Genomic DNA, 24,679 nt, shown 5'->3' on the forward strand with positions numbered 1-24,679 from the left:
CTCATCTGGCAATCAGTGACACCGAGCTATACAAGCAGTTCAGAGGCACTTCTGACAAATTACAGTCTTTTTATCTTTTTACAGCTCAAAAAAAAAAAAAAATCAAAATAGGTCTCAAGTTACCTGTTTAGTCATGCTTTCTCTCTTGCGCCAGAACCACCACCTTCCAGACTTCTTTGGCATCTTTTCTTTGACCCAAGACTCAACAGTAGCCTGAAAAATTAGACATGGTTTTAATTTGTATAGAAAAAAACCCAGATAATCATGTGTTACTACATACAAAATTTTAAAGGAAAGTATAAGTTTATCTATTTACCTTAGGCAAACTCTTCTGAAACACCTGCAAACTCAGAATCATCGGAGCAGCCAATGCCCAGTTATAATACCTGTTTTAAAACATGTTATTGATATTACAAAATCTGACTACAAGTCAATAAATATCAGCATGAAAACTTGCCCTTTCACTGATGAATACATATATATATTTGCTGCCAACCACTAATATTACAGTTTTGTGCAAGTAGAGCGATTTTAATATATACAATTCAACATCAGTGGAAATTGCAGAAAAAAATCTCACTCCAGCTAAAGCTAAATTTAATGCAAATCTTCGGTTCAAAATATCTCTCTTTGAGACTGAGAAACAGATTCATCAATAACACAAAATGCAATGGAAGTTGAGAAGTGTGCTCACTTTAAAGAGCAGGTTTGAAATGAGATTTTCTATGGCCTAATTACATGATACAGACAATTTACCTGTTATAAATCCGTATTACCAAATTAGGATTGTCAATGAGTCCAGGGTTTTCAGCAAATTCATGATAAGTAATAATATGTTCCATGAATTTTTCTGCAACAGAAAGAGATTTACATTAATAATATAAAATCCCAAGATGTCTGATTAGTTTATGTCTAGGAAAACCTTTTCTGTCATCTCAGAGTCTTTGCTGATCTTGCAATAACACTGAAGATATGCTAATATGGTCTACCTGTCAAGGGTCTTGTGACTGCCTCCTCCCTTACAGGGGAAGCCTTGCACCACTCCAACAGTCACAGTAACGAGCATTAAGAAATTAGAAAAGGGAGGATAAGGAGGAGGCAGACACTAATTCAGTTTGCAGGTTGGAAAAAGGGAGCCATGCTTGTCTAAGCAAGTTTTCTTCAAAAATTATAATGGCATGGTAAGGGGCCTAGATAATACACAAAAAGGGGAGGTGAAGGATGTTGTCTGCTTTTCAGGTTTGAAAAACTACTACTATCACTAACTAATAGCATTTTCATGACTAGTTTCTATATATGTTTGCAGAAATCCACGATTTAGTGTAAAACCCCTGCAAGCAAGACAATTTTCTCAAAGCAAATCCAATATTCCTACTACCATGTTACCAAGAGTACTGAGTGTTCTCAGTCTTTATTAATGATCATTTAAATTTCAATTTATGCATTAGAGACTGAATGACCATTAAAAATGTAATACTAAAAGCACTGTAGAACATGTTCATAAAGATTATGGGGTCACAAGTGCTCCCTCAAAAATACATACATCTTCAACATTAAATAAACTAGAGCATTAGGGGAGAAGAATCAGCTGGTAAAAATCTAAAGGTTGTCAAAAAATTAGGACAGGAAAAGGAATGCAGGCAAAGAGATAGTTCAACACAACAGCTAAAGTTGTTTTCTTTTTAAATTGCTTAAGAAAACTAAAAAAAAAAAAAAAATAAAAAATCAGGCAATTGGAAAAAACATGAGTTTTGAAGATTTATATAGGACTAAGCAAGTAATTGCAGCCAGAAATCAGGCTGATTGGTCAGATAAACAACATGTAGTGCAAAAAAGGAGACTGAAAGCTTCTCAAGACATCAAGTGCTCTTGATTGATTTGAGGTTAAATTCTGCTATCTCTGCTTGGCAAATGCTTCCGAAGTTTAGAAAAATGAAAGATTATCCATTCTCCTTTCTTGACATGAGTATAGTAATAAGCCAAGCTTTGTAAGGCATTCAGATTTAGCTGCCTGAGCTCTATTACTCTTTATGTTTTAAAGTCTTTCACGTACCTTTAGAAATCTCTCCATTTTCATTGAGACCTCCACAAAGTGACAGTGTGACATCAGGTAAGTCCATAGCAGAATCAGACATGCACTCTGTACCACTATCAGCAGCAGCACTTCCAACTGACTGGGGTGACTGGGAACCAGAAAGGGTATCTGACTCTGTCCACTGCCTGAAGCCAGGATCAGAATCACTAAAGGAAAGTGAAAAGTATTATACTTAGAAAAAAAATGTACAGAACACATTATATGATTACTCAAACAACAACAACAAACAAACTTGCTGTTGCATTTCTACATAATTTTACAATATAAATTTAAAACCAGCCAAACAAAAAAACAGATACAAACACCCCCATCAACCCCTCACAATACTAGCAGACTGACAGTTTCCAGTTCTCCTAACATTCACCTAAATTGGGAAATAATTGCATTTCTCTTGTCTACAACAAAATTGGATTTAAATGAAGAAAACATCCTCTGCATTCTAATTCTGCAGAACAATACTGTGCTCCTCAATCTTTACCAGAAAGCTGTAGAACAAGAATAAAAAAACCCAAAAGGACACCATTTTATGTTTTCAAAACACTGTGTGTGTTTGGAAAAAGTACAATAGAAAAGAAAAATGACATAAAAAAAAATATCACACTGTCATCTAAGGTTAAAGTTATTAGTTTGTACTGAAGTACTGAAAAGTTTGCTACTCTAGTTTTAACATAAACCAACAGACACTTCTTTCTTATTAAGCTATATTTTTATAAAGGTCTTCCTAGACAGTTATTATTTTGCAGAATATTTTAGGAGTATAAAAATGTTTCAAATTCTTCAGAAAAAGTCAATGAGTGAATTTTGAGACTGAGCTGCCTTGCATGAAGATGCAGTGGGATTTTTGTTGGTCTTTTTTGATACTAAAAAGTTGGAAAGGATGTACGGGGCATGCAAAATATAAACTCATGTCTGCTTCTCTAGAGCTAGCAATGTGGCAAAACAGCACTGGAGTAGTGTTTAAATGGGGTGTGCAGTTTAAATTTACTCCCCTCTCTGTTTGCAGAACATACAGGTTTCACAAAGATGAAAACTCTCAGTAGTGATCTCCCATGTGATCTTCCAATGTGTTTCTCAAACTAGAAATAGATTTTCCCAATGAGATCAGTACCAGTTACTCCATAAAAGCCTAGAAACCTGAAGTCCAAGTCCTGTTATCAGAATTGGCACATAAATAATACATGTAATAACTCGTGTAATGCAACTGCAATATCACCCTAGATCCACTGAATATTAGTTCAAAATTACCTTTTGGGAAAGTAAAGTGCTGCAACTTCAGGTTCCAAAGCCTTTAGGTCATCCAAGTAAATATCATCAGGTCCTTGATGATGGCTTCGCTTGTGCACCCCTGTTAATTTTAACAATTAAGACTGCCAATATGAAGGTAACCAGACACATTAAATACAAATGTAATTGTGGTATATTCAGACTTATTTGTATCATTCATAAATTCAAGAGTTTAATTATAGTTTTAGTCAGTTAAGATTTAAATAGGAAAAATTGAAGAGGCCCATTTCTACTTTTCCCACTATGGCCTCAAAATTGGTACACCAGACAGAAGGCAGAGATCAACAGCTTTATTACATACCTTTCTTTTTTGAAGGAGAGTCGGTTTTTGCTGTTGGCTTTGTTTCTGGTAAAGGGTCCACCAACATTCTGGAATGATGATCAGCATCTAATGGCAAAGCAACTTGCGGTTCTACGATTGCAGAAGCAACAGAATCTTTAACATCCATCTGCTGAAGCAGAGGATGAGTTCTTGGCTCAGGTTTCAGTACTGTACAGACAGAATCTTTCACATCATCATCATCTTCAACTTCATCAGAGCTGAGGATGACCCTAAAATGAGTCTTCTCTGATGGAGTAATGGTAGCTGTTTTGCAATGTTCCAGTTTCTCTTTCTTGCTTATCTGGAAAACAAAAGTCTAGTCAATCCTTTCACTTTTTCTGTTTGTTTTATTCTATTCTAAACATTAAACTTGTATTCATGGTAAAAGTCCTGGTCACAGGTAATCCAAAAAAGAATTTAAATACATATTTTAGCAAGATAAAACCTGTCCCACTGTATTAGCAAAGTTCCCGGCAACAGAAGTTTCATAATAGTTTATTTACAAGTTCAGCATAGAAACTGGCATAGAGGAAGTGCTGACTTGACCAAACTATAGCAAGAAAATAGCATAAATGTGGACATATCAGGGCTTCTGTTGCCAGCTGTCCTGTTAAGATACCACATTTACTCTACCAAGGCTACAGTTCTTCTGGAATGAACTAGAACTTACTCAACAACAAAGGAAATTATTTTCTAAAGTTTTTCCCTTCAGTTTCTAACTAAAAATTCAAAAATTTCAGACTTTTAGGGCTAGGTTTTCTGGAAAAACTTTGCTGAGCAGCTTTTGAACTCAACGAAGCCAAACCTCTGCCAGCCACGAGGGGGTGCTACTTTCCCATTTCAGCTGAATCATTCTAAAGAACAGCAGTAGATTTCCAATCCTCTACTAGGACACAATTTTAGACAAGCCAAAACTCAGTTCGCGAAAGTTAGAGACAGTAAATAAATTTACCTTTGTTGATTCTGGGAATCCTCCCCATGTCCATTCCATGTGAGATTCAGATCTGAGCAAGCTCTCAGCAGGCTTAACTTCCAGTTCTGAATCGCTTTTAGGGCAGACTTGCTCAGAGAAAGGGCTAGCAAATCAACAAGAATTAAAAAAAAAAAAAAAAAAAAAAAAAGAAAAAAAAAGAAAAGCTACAGTGTTTAAAATGCATTTGTTGTGCAGTTACTGTTGGTAGAGTTTTCAACAGCTTAACAGAGCTTCAATTATTTGGCAACATGGCAAGAAGCCCAGCAGGGTTTTCAGACAGTGAGAAATTAGGTTAAAACCAAAATCACATTAAAGGACTTACACAGTGATCACACTAAATAGATTCCTCCACTATATCTGCAGTGCAGATATAGCTCTCCTCTCAGTCCATGTTCCATTTTACAAACAAAACAAGAGTAAAACAAAAAAAGTTTATCTAAAAGAAAGAGAGAAATTAGCTTTAAGTTCCTCACCTTTGTCAAAATATAGTATTTCACCTTGCTATGCCAAGAATTGAGTAATAAAAGACAAATGCATGAAACAACATCAATTCTCAATGCAGGGAAAAAAACATTAAGAAGATAACTTAGGAGAGGGAAAGATTACTTGAAAACTTCCTTCAGATGTGTTTGTACTACATGACCTTTTAGAATCCATCCTATTTTTCCTACAGTGATTATTATCCATAAATCAGAAACAGATTTATGAAATTTACTTTAGCCAAAATTACTTTTAAGCCAGAAGAACTCTCTACAAAATGCTATAATGGAGTGCTTTCAAAATCATTTTTCTCTTATTATTTTACAGGTCCAAGTCTGCCCTTTCTTGAACAGGACAAGTATACTGCATATTATTGAACTGCTGCTCTTTTTATACTTTGATGTTCATTAACATATTATGGCTTGGATTTATATATATATATATATATATATATATATATATATATATGAAGGTCAATATTTGAATTTAAATTGTAGGGACCAGAACTGAACACAGCACTCCATGTGTGGCCTGACCAGCACTGAGTGGCAAGCAATAATCACATCTCTGCCTCTGCCAGTAATGCCCTTGTGGATGTAGCCCAGGATGCATTTTGACCTTGTTGCTGCAGCCATGCCCTGCTGACCCGTGTTCAGCTTGTTGTGTAAAAGACCCCCAGGTCAGCAAGGCTGCTCTCCATCTACACAGATCCAGCCTGTACTGGGCTCTTTAGTTATGTTATCCCAGTACAGTATTTTGCACTTGTCTTTGCACTTGTTGCACCAAGAGAGATTTCACCTTGATATAAGAACGATTTGTTTTACGGTGAGAACAATCAACCACTGGGACAATCTTCCCAGGAAAGTGGTCCCCATCACAGGAGATTTGAATTTGTGATGTGTCAAGGTGCTACACCATCTCATTGAGACTCTCTCTCCATGAAAGGTTGGGCCAAATGAACTTTTGAGGCTGTTCAATGATTTAATACTAAAAATTTTACAGTAACCCCCTACAGGTATTTAATTTATCGATTTTTTTTTTTCCTTACAAAAATCCTGCAAAGATTAGTTACCTAATGCAGTACCATATCTGAAACTTTCTGGAGGTTTGTGGAGCTCAGGTTTTACAGTATCATACAGGACTAAACCGTGATCACAGTTCAGACTGCAAAAATAGACACTATTCAGATCAGATCACAATCCAGACAGTAAGAATTCCTCACATTGCTCTAAGAGGACATCACAAAATCCAAGAGATCAGGACATTTAAACATATCTACAGTGGCAATTCATCATCTCACAGTCAACTTCCAGCCTCCATTACTCAAGGACACAGAAAGAAAACCATTTAGATATTTCCCCCCTCAGTTCTTCTTTAACAAAGTCCTACAGAAATGACGTTTTCTGTACTGTTAGAAGGGCCTTTTTAAAGTAGCACACTGATGAAAATACATGTACATATTTGTTTTCAGGAAGAACACGAACTAATTTTCCCCACATGCCAACATCACAAGTCAACTGGAAGCCATGCAGAATATTAACCTGTTTCTAAGCTTAATTTTTAATATTCAGTAGTATTCAGTGCAAAAGACTAAATACTTCAGGGCTTTGGGACCCTAAGTCTGTTCCACTTCCCCCAAAGCATAAGTTTTCCATTGTCATTCTCAGGTAGAAGTCTTTAGCCAAAAGGCCCAAGCTTGTAATAGTGACCTAGTCATGGTAACATTACTTGTTAAAACAGGAAGAACATTGATGGTATCACATATTAAATAGTTAACGGTTATGCTTTTCATCTTATTATAGTGAGTAGGACAAACAGAAGTGTCCTCATGGAAAAGACTTAAGCTATTATCTTCCCTGAGATCCCTGAAAACAACTAACCTCAATTACAAGTCAGTTAGCTTTTTCAGATCTCCAAAAAGGAGGTTATTAAAACCTCCCAATTCTCTTTCACTGTGCAATAGCTACATTATAAAATCCTACTTTGATGGCTTAGGAGAAATAATTTAATGCAAAATTTCTCTTCTCCTAGATGGTTCATGCGCCAATTTGTGCCCAACCCCCACCTCAAAGAGGGAAAGGAAAATTGCTAATTTTTCTGTTACACTGCAAGCTCTACTGGGTAGCTTTCTGTTAAAAAATCCCCCAAAACTATAAAGACCTTAGGTATATCTCACATGATGCATAAACAAGTTGTTAGAGCAGATTAACCTCTAAATATGTCAACAAGAAGAGATGTATGAATCATCTCTCCCAGAATAGCCTGCTAGTCTATGTTAGCTAAGAGTTTTATAAACTGAAAATGAGTATCAGCCTCTATGCTACAATTATCTAGGTGATATAATCCATACAATACCATGTCAATCCTTAGGGTCAAACACGGTGACTTCTTTTCAGTCATAAACCACAAACCTTTGGGGAACATATGAGAAGACTACATCTCATTAAGTATAATTGAGGATGTGGTTGTCAACCCAAAACAAAAAGGAATGATAATGGGATTTCCTGTCCAACTGCTTCTGTTCATTAACAAGCTATGCAGGCACCAAGCATGGGGTGGTACATACAGCCTCCAGTGATGCCACAGCCCTGGAAACACCTGAAGCAGAGACTATGCACTTCAAAAAGTATTTTCTGAAGGTTGATCTCTTCTATTCTGCACTACCCTCAATTGATATAGAAGAACAGGTAACTGAGCACTGAGCAGCTAACAAGCAATGCTGGATATCAGAGAAGGCTGACCAGTAATCCTCACTGACCTTGTGAATGTATCAAGTTGAAAAGCAGTAGAACTAGACATTTACTGAAGAGTTCAGATGAATCAAGATACTACTTTGCATGCTATGTGCTAAATGGATGCTCCTTCCTGTATGTCCAATATTCACAAAAGACAGAAAATTTACCTCAAGTACTATCACATATGGACAGAATGCTTTCTTATGCAGATAGATATTGATGTTAAGAGTTGTGAAATCCAAAGGGTGAGCCTTGAAAAATCTACAAACTGAACACAACAGGAATCTAGTGGCATGAACATCAGAAACTGAAGAGTGTACTTGAGTGTACAAACAGAAGGGTCCTGGTCACAGTGAAAACTGAGCTGGTGAGTTGTATTATGCCACTTTTAAGACTCTACGGTCCGCTGATGCTCATTTTTGTATCTCTGGATAATCAAGGATATCAGAACTCCAGTATCTAGCTAATTCTCTGTTCTGAAATGGAATATGATTCAAGTTTAGGATCTAGCTTTACCTTGAGCAATTTGGACTACTTCACACAGCAAAATGTACCTTAAACACTCAACACTTCTGATTTCTGGCATATCAAGTATCGCTTGATCATACGGATCATACTTGTTTTCCATACCCTTCTCAACCTAAGGAAATCTAATTAACTTTATTTTCTTTCTTTAATAGTGAATTTTAATAAGAAAGGGTTCTTTTTCACTGGAGGGGGAATGATAAAATAAAGACAACCTTTTTTAATACATTGAGTAGAGAGGAAAGTTCCCAAAGTTTCAAATGAGTATCAAATGCTGCATTTGATATCATAAAAGTCAAGCAACTTTAATAGTTTTATAGGTCAAGGGGGAAAATGAATAAAAAGGCACAGTGATTATTTTTTTTTAATAATTATATCATTATATGTATGATGACATTATAAAATTACTTACTTCTCCAGAGGGGACCAGTCTCCATCAGATAAGGGGTAATGGTCCTTCGAGTGGTAAATCAAAGACTCTTTTTGCTCTTCACCCTTTGGTGATGAATTTGAGGACCCTCTGTGGAGATACACAAGACAATAAGTCAGCAATAAAAAAATCTGCTTTACTAATTCAGTTTAAAAAGTTACATATCATATGTTATTAAAAATTCAAGATCAAAAGAAATCAGTGTATAGCTTAAAGGGATTTATTGTTTGCAAAACACCTTTATATAGCTTAAAATTTATTTAAAAACTATTATTACTTGAAAATATTGCAACTTTAAAATCTACTACTCCTGTAAGTTAATACTGAAGAAATCACAATAGCAGAAATGATATTATGCTATATGAGTAATGATAAGTGATATTACTCTACACAGACAGACAATATTACCACAATACAAAGACAAACATAAAATTTCACACATAGCCTTTACTATGTGAATCTTACAATCACTGGAAAAGTTAAACAGAGGTGGTAGTTTTGACAATGCACATTTCATAAACTAAAACCAGTAGGAAATCAGGGGTAGGTACCAGCCTCATGATTTACCCAAGAGTTTACAAATTAACATCAACTACAACAAGCAGATAGAAATATTGTACTTTTCTGAACAGTGGTATTTGTTTTGCACTGGGAAGTCTACTTAGTATCTACAAAGACCCAAAACCAATCAACATTAAAACCCATTGAGCAGTCATGCACTGTATTTTACACAGAAGTCTCTTTTAAATGTTACCATCATAAAGACCAGATCTTTTTACAGCTTTCCGAATTTAACTGAATAAATGTCTATTCTCACAATACAACTAACTTGTTTTGAGCTTAGATCAAGGGCATCATGGCTAAACAGTGGATAAGAACAGAAGGAAGATATGCCTGGAATTTGAGTGCAAAATGCGACAGAAATTATTTTAAGTCATATTATGAAAGAAAAAAGAAAAATATTTTTATTTCATTACCAACACAGATGCACTGGATTTGTTTTGGAATGCTAATGCTCATTTCTCTTATGGATGGAGAAAAGAAAATATTTCATCATTATCAAATACATATTTAGAATTTACATGCTTACTCAATACAGCCCATTAGACACTAAGCAGTCATAGTGATCTACCTCATTTGCACAAGTCTTTCATTTGTAAGACATCTAGACTATGGTAAATACTGAACTCTAAAAATGCCTTTGTAGCTCCACTTCTTATTCTATAATAGTATTCTTATGAAACCTGATGATGCATCCTGACTTAAGATGAGAGCTGCAGAGACTGTACATCCTTTGAATTCAGAAACTAATCTAAGTGTGACAGAAATATGTTTCATGCTATCTTTGTAGGCAGTCCTAAGTATCTCCAAAGAGGGAAAAGGTATGATTGAACAACTAAGTAAACACAAAAAAATTATCAGAGAGGCTCTTAATATTTTCACATGAGGCAAGATGACACATGGGTAATACTGAACAGGTTTTATTCACTGGAAATTAGAGTCTAAAAGAATTCAGACGAAAGATCAAAACAAAAATCAAATTTAACCCATAAGTGGATAAATCTACCAGTTAAAAATCCAAATGCAGTTGAAGATTATTGAAAATAAGAAGGGAAAATCACTATGCATAACTTCAAGTTGTACCATCCATTTCATCCATTTTAAGTTATTTATGTTGCAACATTTATAAACAGTGCTGCCACTTCTTGTCCTTATCCACTTTATACAGTATAAATAAATATATCAGATTTCAGAGACAGGTAACTACTTTAACTGTTTGACACCCTTAGCACTGGAGAAACAATGAGCTCTATTTCTGAGTTATACACACTGTAATCTCAGTCCTCCTGGGATTATTTTATGTACATCCAGCACTACTAACATAACTAAATCATAGCTGAAAAACACAAATGACATATTTTTTTAAAAAATTAGATAAACACTTGGAAATAGATTTTCCTCAAGAAACAGGAAACAGCTTGTTTTCTGCTTTATAAGAATAGAACTAGATAAGACATTACATACTGGCACCTGTGACCGAATTTTTGACCTTCCTCTCAGAACATCAGCCTCCCTTTTCCTTTCTTAGTTTCACTTTGAAATCTGAAGCTATGTCTAATCACAGTTAAGTTTCTATTTCTTATCTTCCTTTTTTTCAGAGCCACACATTTATAACTAAAAACAAACAAACAAAAAACCAAACCCAAACCAAACCACTACAATAAAACCACCAAAATCCCAAAGAAAACAAACCCACTGGTATCACCTTACATACCCACAGGGTTTGAAAAGAAATCTTATGAATGCTTTCACAACCGTATCTTTGGTTGGAAAGAAAACAAGTGTCTGCCTATTGCAGGCACTTTATTTCCTGCCTTGGCAGCCCACGGAAATGACAGTAAATGAACTCAGAGCTACAGACTACTGTCTAACAGACACAGAGCCACAAATCTACTGCCTCTGGGCCTCCACCACTACAATATATTTTTTCACTCCTTCATTTACTTGCTATTCACAAGAAAACAGCATTCTTTTACAAAATCTTCTTTTCAGACTATGAACTGTTCTGTGTCCAATAATACGTTTCTACTGCTCTTTCTACTTACTCATGTGAAAAAATGTAGCTTACAAATAAAAAGTTTTTTAAATCTTTCATTCTAAAGGCTACAAAAAATAAAACCAGAGTAACCTTTATGAAAGGACCATGGTCTGTTCAGCTATGACTAAACATTTGACACTTCGGTCAAACTTGCAATTTTTTATTCATCTCTAGTCCAAGTAAGATAATTGCCAGAATAGCCTTAGAATTCTAAACACTGGATGAAAACAGCCATTACTAGCATGACATGGCTAAATGCTTCATCCATTTGTAATGATACACTGAATAAAGAATAAATGATTCATGGGTTATATTTTCTTTCTTCCTGTACCTGATGGTTATTTTTATTTTTGACGTTTTCAATATGACAAGTTATTGTTGTCTTAATAATCACACACTGAAGACTGACCAAAGGTCTTCTTTTTCTTACACTGGAAAAAAAGGAAAAAATCTCGAACCAAACAAAAAGCCAATTTCCAGACTTAAACAGAGTAGCGAATATCTAAATGACAATTCATTGACATAAATGTGAGATTAATAAGATAAGGCAAATGAACTAAGAAAAACACAGACACTCTAGGAAACATCTATCCAAAATCCAGATTTTGTTTGTTGTGTTTTATTAGACATAATAGGTGTGACAACAGATTCATGTTTTCCTGTTCCACTAACCTTTTTGGCTGGTACTTATTAAATTTGAGACTTCCTTGAAGACCCTGAAGGAGTTTTTTCAGTTATACTTTATTCTCTTACACAAAAACATTCTTGCAATTCCCAGACCAGAACTTGAATTGATTCAGACAGCAGTACAACTAACAATACTGTCCAATAAAACAGCTAGCTTTCTCTGAAAACTAAGTCCTGGTGAATAGGCCTTCCCCAGATTTTAAGGATTTATATGCTTGATAGCTTTCTTCTATTATCTTAATCTTTCCTGTTACTCATGTAAACTTCTTCAGCTTATTAGTATGTGCTACCACTTTAGCACAAGCTCCACTTTACTAATAGTTTATCCACTTCAAACTACAGGACTAAAATTTTTTTTCCCTCCTCTTTAAACACATGTAAAGAATTGACTTTACTAATGTGAAGGAACACTCATTTATGTAGTTTTAAGTTGCCAAAGTAGACTTCAAGTTACAGAGAAGTCAAATTCAGATGTGGTGTACTACAGGCATTCCATGCTGCAGTTTATGTAGAGGTTACCAAACACACCAGAAGATCACTCTGCCTCATCAGAGAAATTACACTGGAACTTTCTCAGTGACACAACAGATTGCGACAACACTTCTTCACCAGAGTGGGCTTAACCACATTTCATGTTCATAAAAAAATGGCCCAACCTGAAGGATTCTGTAAAGATTTGGAAGATACCAGTTTGGAATTTTGTTTGTTTGCTTGAGGAAATGCCCAGCCAGAGCCTACCAAAACTTATGCATTGCTCGCATGGAGGAAATGTACAAGTGACTTTTTAAATGTTCAGCGATAACAGTGAAAGCAGTCAGCAACTATCTGACAGTTTACCTTAGGGGTTGAACACTTTTTTCATCATCTGAGCTGATTTCCATTTCGAAAATCTCTTCAGCCCCAGCAGAAGAGATCTGATCTTCCTTCCTGCTATCTTGTTTGTATTTCTTTCTTCTTCTTTTTTTCTTTTTCACAGAACCTGGGGTGAATACAGTCTCTGTTTCTGCAGAGTGTAGAATTTCTGAGTTTGCACATGTCCTCTCATTTTCAACTGATTTCAAATGATTGTCAGTGTCTTTAAAAAACTGGTCTTCAGTGGGTATTGGAGATGTTGCCAAATATGCAGGAACCTTTTCCTAAAAAAAAAAAAAAAGACAAAAAAGACTAGGATATTTTTTTTACTTTGTTTTGTGCACACAGGATAGTTGTCAACTACAGATTAATCCTTGTGTCTATATTTAAACATGAAATCATACAGCAGCCCAGTGGTATGAAGCTGAAATCCTAAAAGGAACCAAGTTCACTAGAGTGATTACAAAAAGTTCATAAAAATGCATATTAGTATTCTTACAGTATCAGACATAAACAACTGATTTTGCCAGCAAAGCACATACCCAGTCAGTGGAATGTTTTTGAAATTATCTGCCCCTGAGCACACCAGTTCCATGCTTAGTAAATGTGTTAATAAAAAAAGCTAATTAAATCCACTGCTGTTTATTTTGAAACAGATTCTTAGAAAGGTGTAGGTTGAAAGGGACATCTGGAGATCATCTGGTCCAATGTACTATTGAAAGTAGGGCCTCAGGTTAGGTTATCCAGGGCCTTGTCAAGCCAAAGGTTGAGTATTTCCAGTGAGGGAGAGTCTATCACTTCTCAAGACAACTACTCCTGTGTTATAGTGTTCTCAATCTCAGTGAAGGATTTTTCTTATATCCAGCTGGAATTTTCTCCTTATGCCCTTTGCCCCATCTTATCACTAGGCATCCTTGTGAAGAGAGCCTCTGTCTTCTCTATAACTATCTCATAGGTAGTGCAAGACTGTAGTGAGATCCCCCTGAGTCTTCTCTAGGCTCAACACAACCAGTTACAGCAACCTTTCTTTCTATTTCAATTTCTCCAAACCTCTCATCAACTTGGTGGTTCTCCACTGGGTCCCCTCCAATTTTCCGTGCCTCTCCTGAACTGGGGAGACCAGGACTGTGTTCCAGATTTGATCCAACACACACTAGGCTAAGCAGGACAACCCCACATCCCTCCATCTGCTGGCTGTGCTCTTGCTGATGCAGCCTGGGACACATATGCCTTCACTGCTGTCAAGACACACTGCCAGGCAGGTGATATGGCGATGCATTTCAGTCAGACCCCAGACTGTACTGCTGCGCAGGATTCTTCCAACCCACGTGCAAGACTTCACACGTATCTTGGTTAAACCTTGTGAATCTTGTTGGTCCAGTCTCCCAGCCTGCCAAGTTGGTTCTATGGCTCTTATTTCTGACCAGTCTACATCTCCTCCCAGCTCAGTGGGAGTTCACCACAAAATTGGTGAAGGTGCATTCAGTTTTGTCACCCATGTCAGGCACTATTTATGTAAAGTATCATTCAAAGAGAAAAAATCAGCTATAACTTACTCAGGTTAAAACCAACATACAACCAACCAACCTTCGATTAATTACAACCCGCTGCCTTTTGAAGGAAAAGCTTTAGCTTTAGGTTTATTTGCATCATAACAGGAAACTGAAAAGGCATTGACATCTAGACTGAAAGAAACACACTGTGAAGGAACAAAGTAGAACAAAAGTAGAAGAAAATGGAATTTGCATGGAGAGGAGAGAAAGTTATGGAACTCAATTTCATGGTCTAGAATAGAAGTAATTACAATATGTCTGTTACTTTACAGGACTCTTATGCAGAAGATTAGTCAGGAACTATACTATGATCAGAAACAGCCAGAGCACTGATCATACTTTTGATGTGTTCAAAGTCTGATCTGCTATTATTTAATACTAAATTCAAATTTTCCATTGAGGTAAGAGTTACAGACCAAATTTTGTTCCACTGGTTGTGCAGTGAAGTGGAGAAAGGAGAATAAAATACAGCTTTATATGGCACTCATGACAAACAGATTTTGCATTGTGAAAAATCTCCAAAAAAATGATAGCACCTAATATAAATATAATTCTACACAATTAGTGATAAATAATGAAGGATAACAAAAAAAGAAACCCTCAGGAAAAGTTAAAAGAAAACTGGCTGAGAAATAGTCCTGATTTAGACGGCTTGAGATGACTGGTATTGGTTCTGAATGTGAAGATGTGAAAAGCACAAAGACTGACAATTTGAAAGAATAGTTCTGACTCCATAAAAAAAAAAAAGAAAAAAATCGATAGGAGCTTTATGATTTATGATTTATACCTTAAGCATAGCCTCAAGAGGTCATTAAGGACATGTTGATCAGTTGCAGAAAAGAAAAATGTCCAAAAGCACTAAAAATAACTGTTTTGCTTTGTAGCAAACCTGATCTATAGTTTCAGCATGAACTACCAGCTTTCAAGAACACATTATACACAGATAAGGCACTCTTGTTATAAATTAAAACTAAGCAAGTGCAACAGCGATAGCTCCTTTAAAGCACTGCACTGGGGACAAAGGCAGTGGTTATCACCCTGGCTTTCTGAAAGTCATAAGACTGGTCAGTTCCCATCAATCTCTGACAGCCTGCATCTATAAAAAACTGCTTTCAGTTTTTATTTTAATCATGGTGTATGCTAAAAGAAAACCCAACCTTCCTTTTGCTTAAATGCTATAAATCCCTACGCCAAGTTATCATTTGGGGTCTTAATGCTTATTTTCTCCTTCCACTTTAAATTATATTTAACTCCTTTCAATATGAGAGTTTCCTCTGATCCTTCATAGTAAACAAGTAGCACCCAAAACTCAAAAGTGGATCAAGCTGATTTCCTTGAAAGACTGATTCCTAATAACAACAGGAAGTTAACACTTCATCTTTAACTTCACTGACACAATTTTTTTTCCCTCTCTCTTCGAACTGACTATTTTCATTAAACCTTTTGGAACTTTGTATTTAGAACTTCTTTCCGTCAGTCTTGCTGAAAAATGCCAACAGATTCAAAAGTGATCAAAAGCAATGCTCAGGACTGACCAACACTGTGATTACATAGCTCTTCTATCCTTAGAAAATCAGACTAAAAATGAACCATTACTCCTGTTTTTCAGAGGCTCATTAGCTTCCAGTTGCAATAGGTTCTTGGGAAATTGATTACTGTATAATAATACAAGAGGAATTTTTAAGTCAAAGAAGTTATCATTAACTGGTGGAAGTTGTATAAATAAAATTGTAAAAAACTGGGCAAAAATTCGTAACACAAATTAAAAATATGCCAAAAAATAGACTACCTTTATTAATAGAGGCCAGTAGCACCAGCTATAAGAACTTGAGGTAAAAATTATTGTAAGACACTGCAATGAGAATAACTTCAGGCAATAAGAATGTATAAACTAAAATAAATGTATAAAATAAAAAAATTCAACACATCTTTCAAAAAATGCTCTAATAAAAATAATTCATTACATTATTATTACTGGTAGCAAAATGGTACAAACCATCAAACATCTTGGCAGCATATGAAAATGATGTTAAATTCAGTCACAGAATATCTAGCTTTCATAGAAGTTATGATTGACAACACTGAATTAAGCATTTTTAAACACATTACTTTGTTAATACTGCATTGTAGTCATCAAGCACAAAGCCCTTACATTTTCCTCCTCTGTTTCTTGTACAAAGAAAGCTTCTCCATTGTCACCCAGTTTCATATGAAGATCAACAGCATCGCCATTAATTTCTATATCAATCTGTGGAAAGAGAATTTATTGTAAATAATTCATCATGGGGAAAGCACTGGCCTCATGGCCCACTTAGCTCTGAGAGTAAACTTTATTCCATTATATAATCTTGTCTCTCCCCTCTCTGCTTTCTGAAACAAGTCTGTTATAAAAATGGTCTTTAGTTTGTTCACCTGCAAAATACATCATGCTCCTAGCAGACAGCCTAACACCTAACAAGAAAAATAAGTAAAAAATTAAAAACATATAAAGACAGAATCTTGTTCAAGTAATTTGGAGAGCTAGAAGCATAAATAATAATCATTGATTTAGTCTTTATTTCATGGAAGCATGACTGAGACTGTTCATATATTTAAATCTCAATCTGAGTTGGGGCCTGGTATGAATCTGAATCCTGAATACCAAAAGTTCCAGCTGGAAGCCTCCTGGAGGCAGACTTTGTTTGAAGCTGACAGAGACTTGCCACAATTATTTCTGCAACTCAGTTATTGTTCCAGATATTCCTGCTCATGAGTTTATGGGGATATGACATAGGACCGCAACTCTTCTGCAACCATATTACTTTTGTAAGAGAAGAATGTTTTTATTATCCTAAAAAGGTACCTTAACTTAGATTACATTGCACAGGCGGGAGAGATTATTCTTCACCACATGTGTGAAACAAAAGAAAAAACAAATGTCTTTCTAAAACCAATGTACAGCTACTTTACTTTCTCCTCTTTATGAAATCTTGGGTATCCAGGTAAGTTCCATTACAAATTTTTCCAAACAAGATGTGTTCAATTTTCAGACAAAAATTATCTTATTTTCTTCCGTAAATCTGCTTATCTAATGGTATCTGCATATTTGCATTTAGCCTAGCTAAGTAAAAATAATTTACTACATGTCAGGTAGAAACACAATGGACTTGCCTTACTGCAGAAAATGTCAATGACATTTCAGGTTATGCATAATTTAGAAAAAAGGAGACCAAGTTATGAGATATCCAACACATACATTACTCAAGTTCTAGTTTCCTGACAATACATAAGAAATTGTACCCCAAGCCAACTTGTATTGTGATATGAATATTGTGATGTGAATTCATGTTCTTAATCCGTTACCATGACAGGAAATGGACAGTCAAAACCAAAAGGGAACTAATTTTAAGATTAGCATCTGGACTGCCAAGAAAAAAAACACAAACATACCACCGCAGTGCTATGAAAGACAGTATCCATGTATCCTAATCTGCTCCATTATTCTCCCATTTATAAGAATAAAACCATTAGTCAAGGGAACCAAGTCATGGGAGATGATAAATAATAGGTAAATAACCAAACATGCATGAGGATTATACCCAAATCCTTAAGATAACCGCTTTTCTTTCTTCCTCAAAAGAACTGAATGGTTTTGATCTGAAAATCATACTTATTTCACTACTGGACACTGTTTATTCTTAAAATATTTTCTTGAATTTCCGATTCAGCAACATGAGTTAAAAACAAAAGCCCTTTTTTTAATGCTGATTTAGACAGACAAACATCCCTACTTTTAGCACCTATACCTCATGCTGCTTTCTGGAGACCAGTATATATCTTAAGTTGAAGCACGGGTATGCATACTTTGTGTTCCCTTACATCTTAAGACTATCTATTGATGTTGGCCTCATAATATGTCAGAGAAGAATGCATACCCAATGCAGTAACAAACATTCAACTGACTATTGAGAGAACTGTATGAATGGTAACTCGAAGGATGGAGGGAGCCAGAAGCAGCAGTCATCCATGCAAGCAAAACTGGAGAACTGCACTGACAGTCAAGTACAGCACGTACCAAAAGTAGATGTTGTGACTATCCAACAGCTTTTTAAAGGTACTCAGAAGCGAAATCCTCTCAAATTTGGTTCAGCTACTCAAAAGTGTAATTAAAGACATTTAACAAACTCAACTTTCGGACCACTTATGTTGTAAGGGTATCTCACTTGCTGAGACATCAGAAAAAGTACAGCTATATCACCTCTCTGGTACCTTGTTGAAAACTGTAATATAATCTGTTACAGAACTGTTAAGAAAAACCAATTCTTTGTCATCAGTGTGCTCATTAAGAAAAACACTAGCAAGAGGGAATCAATCAAAAAATAAATTAAACATAAACCCTTATACTAGCCTGTGTTACTATGATAAAGGTACAACTTTAATGTGTGTAACTCCCAGTATTGACCACTAACAAAAAACCCACTCTTAGTTTCACTTTATTCTCCTTTTGCAACCAAAATATAAAAATGGGGGTAGCTTCCTGCAACGGCCATTAACTACTTAAAAAAGCAGCATATAATCCTGTGGTTTTATGTTCTACTCAAATCAATCCATGTTTTGGTAGTACACCCACATGCCACACTGCCATACACAGTATTCTCTAGTGACAGTAATGTAAAGTTCCCCCACAACAGGTCCGTTTTCCAGTCAAATTTACAACCCAATCCAACTAACAAAGCCTATGGGAAAGGGATGGCAGGACAATCTGCTCAAGTAGCACCACCATCTCAGGCTGGCAGGGCAGGAAATTGTACCAGGTTCTTTTTCAAACACGCCCACAGGAATGAAGTTTCAGTCCCTTTTTTTAATTTCTTGCAGATATTAATAACTGCATTTTCTACTGCATAACAGCCTTGAAAAGAGCTAACAAAGAGCTACATCAGGAATTAGTTAAATAGCATTAAGCATTTCTTTCCCAGCATACTTAAATAAGTAAATAAATAGCTTCATGTAAACATTTTAAGACTGTGAAGTCTATATGTTTGTATTAGTCTTTCTCCAAAGCTCCAGAGCTGTCAAAGCTTTTCTTTCACAGTATTTTTTTGCACAGTCCTTGGATTACCACAAGAAGTTCTGGTTTGCATTCCAAAACTACCACTCTATACTGCATATACGAGCAACTGCTCTGTACTAAATTGGCCTTCTAACTGGGAACGTGGGGAGTTGGGGAAGGAAGAAAGAGGGGAAAAAAAGAGAATGCACTGGTGTTCAAAACTTTGTTTTGGCCCACTTTCTGAACTTACCACTTTCTCTTTAGAGCGCAATACACCAAGCTTCCCAAATCGGACATGGAAAGGAGAACACTGGTATGTACCATCCTGTTGCCGGACCACAACGACATCAATGCATCCTGAAAGGGTTGCCTGATTAATGCCTTTGTACAGCTCCTTCACAGTAACCAGGACTTGCCCTGCAAGTTGTCCTACGTAGTTCATAGTCTGAGACTATGGAAGAGAAAGAAAGAAAAAAAGTAAGTACATTTAAAACACATTAAAATTTTTTTGAAATTGATTTTTAAAAAAACATTTAAAAAGATGTGCAACGTCATTTATCAATTACTCTGACTATTGTAACAAGCTTTACATGAATGTCTTCAAGAGTCAACAGAACTTTGAGACAATTCTTTTATTAGCAAAAGTCTCCAGAGCTATAAATCTTATTCTTAATAGTTTATCAACTTGAATCTGTGATTAATTGAACCGAGTCATTTTTAGACCTCAAAGATTAGAGGTGTTGCTCAGATAAGTTAATAACTCAGATAAGCTAAAAAGAAAAATTCATTCTCTGAGGACTGCCTATTTAATATAACTGATCCTTTATTGAAAATGGAGGTAACTGTACATAAGGATGTGAAAAAAATCTTAGAAGTCAGGAAAACTTATGTAGAGCATACTGCATGTAGCTCTTCCTTTACAGCTCTGTATTTTAAAAACGGCTGAGTCACCTTGGAGAAATTATCAAAAGATGTAATGGGAGAGAGGAGATACACATTAACAAGATTATGCTATAGTCAAACAGGATAAACAAGAGCACAAAATCATTTACTGAATATTCTGTTTAATCCATTAAAAATACTTCAGTAAATGAATGAATTCTGACCGAGTGCAGGTCTTTCAGAATAAGAATACAATGTGAACTCTGTCAGTAAGAACGGAAAAGTCTAAAGACTTTTCAGAACATCAGAATTTTAATAAAAGAGGAGGGAAAATGGTGAAAATGTTCTAATCGAAACCCGAGTGCAACGCTTCCTCATTCTACCGTCTCCTGCCTCTCACTCAAAAGACTGCTACAAGCTTATTTCAAAAACTTCCAAGCAACTGCATGCCTGCGAAGTTAAGGATATTATTTGGGAGAACATAGAGCCACTGTCAACAAGCAAGACACAAAATGCTGAACACATATCAGGACTCAAATTGTAAAAAGTCTATTTTGGGATAATATGTCTAAGAAAAAAAATAGAAACTCACCGTGGATATGCTATTCTATTTTTATTAGTCTTTGAACAAGGTTTAGGATTTTTCTTAATGCCTCTAAACAAAATTGTACTGCATTACAAGAGTTCTTCCTACTGATACTGTTTTCATTATGCAGGTAATTAATCAATTATTTCTGTTCTGAGCCTTCAGAGTCTTCCTTGCAGTAAAGCAGGATATTTTGCATTCACTCAAAAGGAATTCACTTTTGTGGCATCTAACAGTACCAATATGATTGTAAACATGCAAGAAATCTAAAACTACTTTCACAGACTTAGAGCAGCTCCAGAAATATTTTTCTCCATCTCAGGCTCCTCATACACTACCCAGTCATATTTATATTTTTGAAAAAAAAAATTCCTTCCTCTTCACAAGACTTACAAAGGAAGGTGGGGGTTTTCCAACACAGATTTAAAACTGTTTTAAAACTATCCACAGAATGACTATGCTAGGTAACATGCTAGAGAATTTTTCCCCCACAGCTTTTGTATAATAGGGTTAATGAAGATAAAAAGAACAGACTGCCATTGAGTGACTAATGAGATTAGCAGGATGGACTCTCTATCAACATCAGTCATTAATTCAATTTCATCTCTAAGTAGCTTCATGTGCAACTATAAAAATTGACGGCTTGCTAGTGAAGTAATAGCTCATTTGCTAAAAAGGGAAGGTCTCACTTCAACCTTTACTCATCTAACCCTCTTAATGAGCTGATTTTAGCTCACCAAGCTCACCAGCACAACTGGCAGAAGTCTACCTTTTTGTTTGGTTGGTTGGGGTTTTTTGTTTGTTTGTTTGTTTTTTGTCTTTTTTGTTTTTGGGTTTTTTTTTTGGTGCTGTTTGTTTCAGTGGGTTAATAAATTAGATTAGCTCACAAAGCAGAACGTGACTAACACCAGAGTCATGAAGCACAGAGCACCACAAAGCTAGAAAAAAAAGGAGGCTGAGGCAGGGAACTGAACGTCTTCCTTTTGACGAGTAAGGCATTTGCTGCATCTATGAAACTGTAACCCAAGACAGAGAGGTAGCAATATCTCTATTTTACTGTTTAAGCAATTAATTTTCCCCCAAAATGACAGTCATCTTTAATCTCAATCTTATGAAAAAATTCTCTAACAGACTGTCATTAATCATTCATGGCTCCATCTTGGCCTCTTCCAAGAGCAATCTATGGTATTAGCTTACAAAGAAAAGTTGATTTCATATCATCCAAGAGACTGAATTTGTTAAAGGAAATGTTTGACACAATCAGGAATAAAAGTCCTTAATAGAATCTCCATTCCATATATTTCATGTCAATGAACAGGATTTGAGAAGTGGGCATTAGCAAGGAATTCTCTATGATTTAAGTAGTGACTTTTAAAAAGATCATAATTTCACACCATCTGCCAAGAACTGAGTTCGGATGATAAATAATCTAGTTTTTTCTCACATATATGCTAACTGACCTTGTCTAATCACAGAAAATGACCGAAAAACCTACACAAGACCAAAGTATTCAGCCATTTTACATATCTTCTTGCTTTCCTGTAGCAAGAATATTCTGTAGCGACATTATCTCTTCTACAGATATCAGTTACATTGCTGTAGCTCACAGCACAGCCACTTTTCTGATCATATATAAACTAAATAACTTCTTACATGTGAAAGTTCGTAACTATTTCACTCTTACATGTGAAAAAGTCATGAACTTTTGAACCTACTGAGTATTAAAAATATTTCTTATTAGGAAAGAAGCTTTTTATGATCCAAGTCTTAATGCAAACGTTTTGTACATGGTAAGTAAACAAAATTGTGGATAAAGGTAATAAACTAATGTACATTATTGCTTATCACGTTGCAGTTCAGCTTTTAACACAATGGTTCACTTTGCAAGATAAACATGTTACATAAGAAGGTTCAAACTGTAACAAGAAAATGATCCAATAGAAATGAAGTGTCATGACATACCTGAGAAACAGGTGATTTTATCTCAAATGTCAACAGAGCTCCAGCTGGGAGATTTTAAAATTTGGGGGTTAGAATTTGGTTTGGGTTTGTTTTTCTTAAATTTTATTGTATATTGTTGGAAAAGTTGTGGTGAGCAGTACTGAATCTGACTATAGAGAAGAAAAGTGTAAAGCGTTATTGTGTTAATTCTTGGAAATGCAATAGAAATAGCCTGATCACAGAATAACTAGGAAGACAAAGTATCTCCTTGATAACACTATTTATTTCATGCTTAATAAAAATTTCTTAAATGTTCCCTTGAAAGCAGAGAGCAGTATGCCTTCATAACCTGTTGTAAGAACCTAAAAAGAATTTCCAGTTCTGAAATTCAAGACAGAAGCCTGATGGAAAAGACAAGTTAAGAAAGGGCAATGCAGTAGTACTTCACAATACTGTTTAGCTTTTAAGTTTTATTTCTTTTGGCATCCAGAGTCTATACACTGCCTGATGCAGTCAAATTCAGAACTCTGAATAAAAGCTAAAGTTAATGCAGCTCACTACTACTTATTCTTCTCCGATAGTAAATTAAAAGGTTATGAATACCAGAGGTCTTAAAGCATACAAACACTCTTTGTGATTTCTGAGGCTCCAGAGAGATTGGTTTTTGAATGTTTAGGCAATACTACCTAGTGTGCAAAAATTCTAATAGCTGAATATGTTAATAGTACTAACCCAAATGCAGCTGTAATTGGAATGGGAAAAGGAATCTCTCTGTCATATCATAAAAATATTTTTTTTCTGGCCAGAAGCCATTACACTGCAAAAGGCAGAAACTGAAACTGCTTTGGTTTTTTTTCTTTTTCTGAGAGCATAAAACTAAGAGTAAACCAAGAAAATATCTACTTCAAAAGTTCAATAATTAAAATTCTGTTCCTTCATCTACAAAACACTCGAATCAGTTAAACTAAAATTAACCCTGCATATGCTGGTTGACTTCCTCATGTTACAGCAACGAGGAATAGAATGGCTCTCAGAAATTATGATTAAACAGTACTCCACCTAAGAGTAAGCATCTAACATGCCCAACATGACAGACAGCTGAATTTTCAAAACTCATTACCAGGAAATGCTTACATTAGCATAACCTGAGCGAGAGGTTTTGTGGATAGGAATTATATTTCTGTACCATTAACAAAGATGTTATTTTGGCTGCCCCAGGACCAACATGTTTTCTTCAAGAATTTTTTAATGTTATTCAGTAATATACATATACAAGGGCAAGATATAATCAAAAGCCTATCCACAAATTTGTGTTTTCTGTGCATTTAGAGTACCGCTTTAGTAATGGTGATCCGCAGTTTTTGTGTTCTTAAAGCCAACATCTTTTATACAAGTGCACCTATATGAACATGAATACTACAAATCTCTAGTTCCACAACAGAAAAAGAAGAGTGCAAGTTACTCAAAAGCAAGCTATCAGATTGCTCTACAGAGCCACAGTTCTAGAGGGCATGAATTTTAACAATCACTGCCAAAAAAAAGTTACTTAAATGCAGATGTTAGCTGCATTTAAGTAGATATTTATACATCCCATTTATTTTGAGATACACTTAGAGGATTAAAACATAGTCTAATGCCACATGATGTACACAGTAAAGAAGTTGTATTTGTTTCAAGAGCTTAGGTAGAAAAACAAAATAAAAACC

The 24,679-nt window shown here is 35.5% G+C and overlaps 1 protein-coding gene across 2 annotated transcripts in view; it reads right to left on the reverse strand.

Annotated features, from left to right (window-relative positions):
- The window catches only part of LPIN2 (lipin 2), a 46,083-nt gene that overhangs the window by 12,051 nt on the left and 9,353 nt on the right, over positions 1-24,679 (reverse strand). For both annotated transcript variants that reach the window (XM_027711336.2, XM_027711335.2), the window contains exons 2-12: positions 19,815-20,015; positions 16,688-16,783; positions 12,968-13,266; positions 8,827-8,934; positions 4,654-4,777; positions 3,681-4,002; positions 3,341-3,440; positions 2,054-2,241; positions 757-850; positions 317-386; positions 124-213 (exon numbers count right to left, since the gene is read on the reverse strand). In XM_027711336.2, coding sequence (XP_027567137.1) covers positions 124-213; positions 317-386; positions 757-850; positions 2,054-2,241; positions 3,341-3,440; positions 3,681-4,002; positions 4,654-4,777; positions 8,827-8,934; positions 12,968-13,266; positions 16,688-16,783; positions 19,815-20,006 — 1,683 coding nt within the window. In that variant the 5' untranslated portion in view covers positions 20,007-20,015. The remainder of the gene's footprint in view (positions 1-123; positions 214-316; positions 387-756; positions 851-2,053; positions 2,242-3,340; positions 3,441-3,680; positions 4,003-4,653; positions 4,778-8,826; positions 8,935-12,967; positions 13,267-16,687; positions 16,784-19,814; positions 20,016-24,679) is intronic.

This window comes from Pipra filicauda, unplaced genomic scaffold (genome assembly GCF_003945595.2).
Source record: "Pipra filicauda isolate LSUMZ 115617 unplaced genomic scaffold, ASM394559v2 scaffold301_size890592_pilon, whole genome shotgun sequence".
Taxonomy (NCBI): Eukaryota; Metazoa; Chordata; class Aves; order Passeriformes; family Pipridae; genus Pipra; species Pipra filicauda.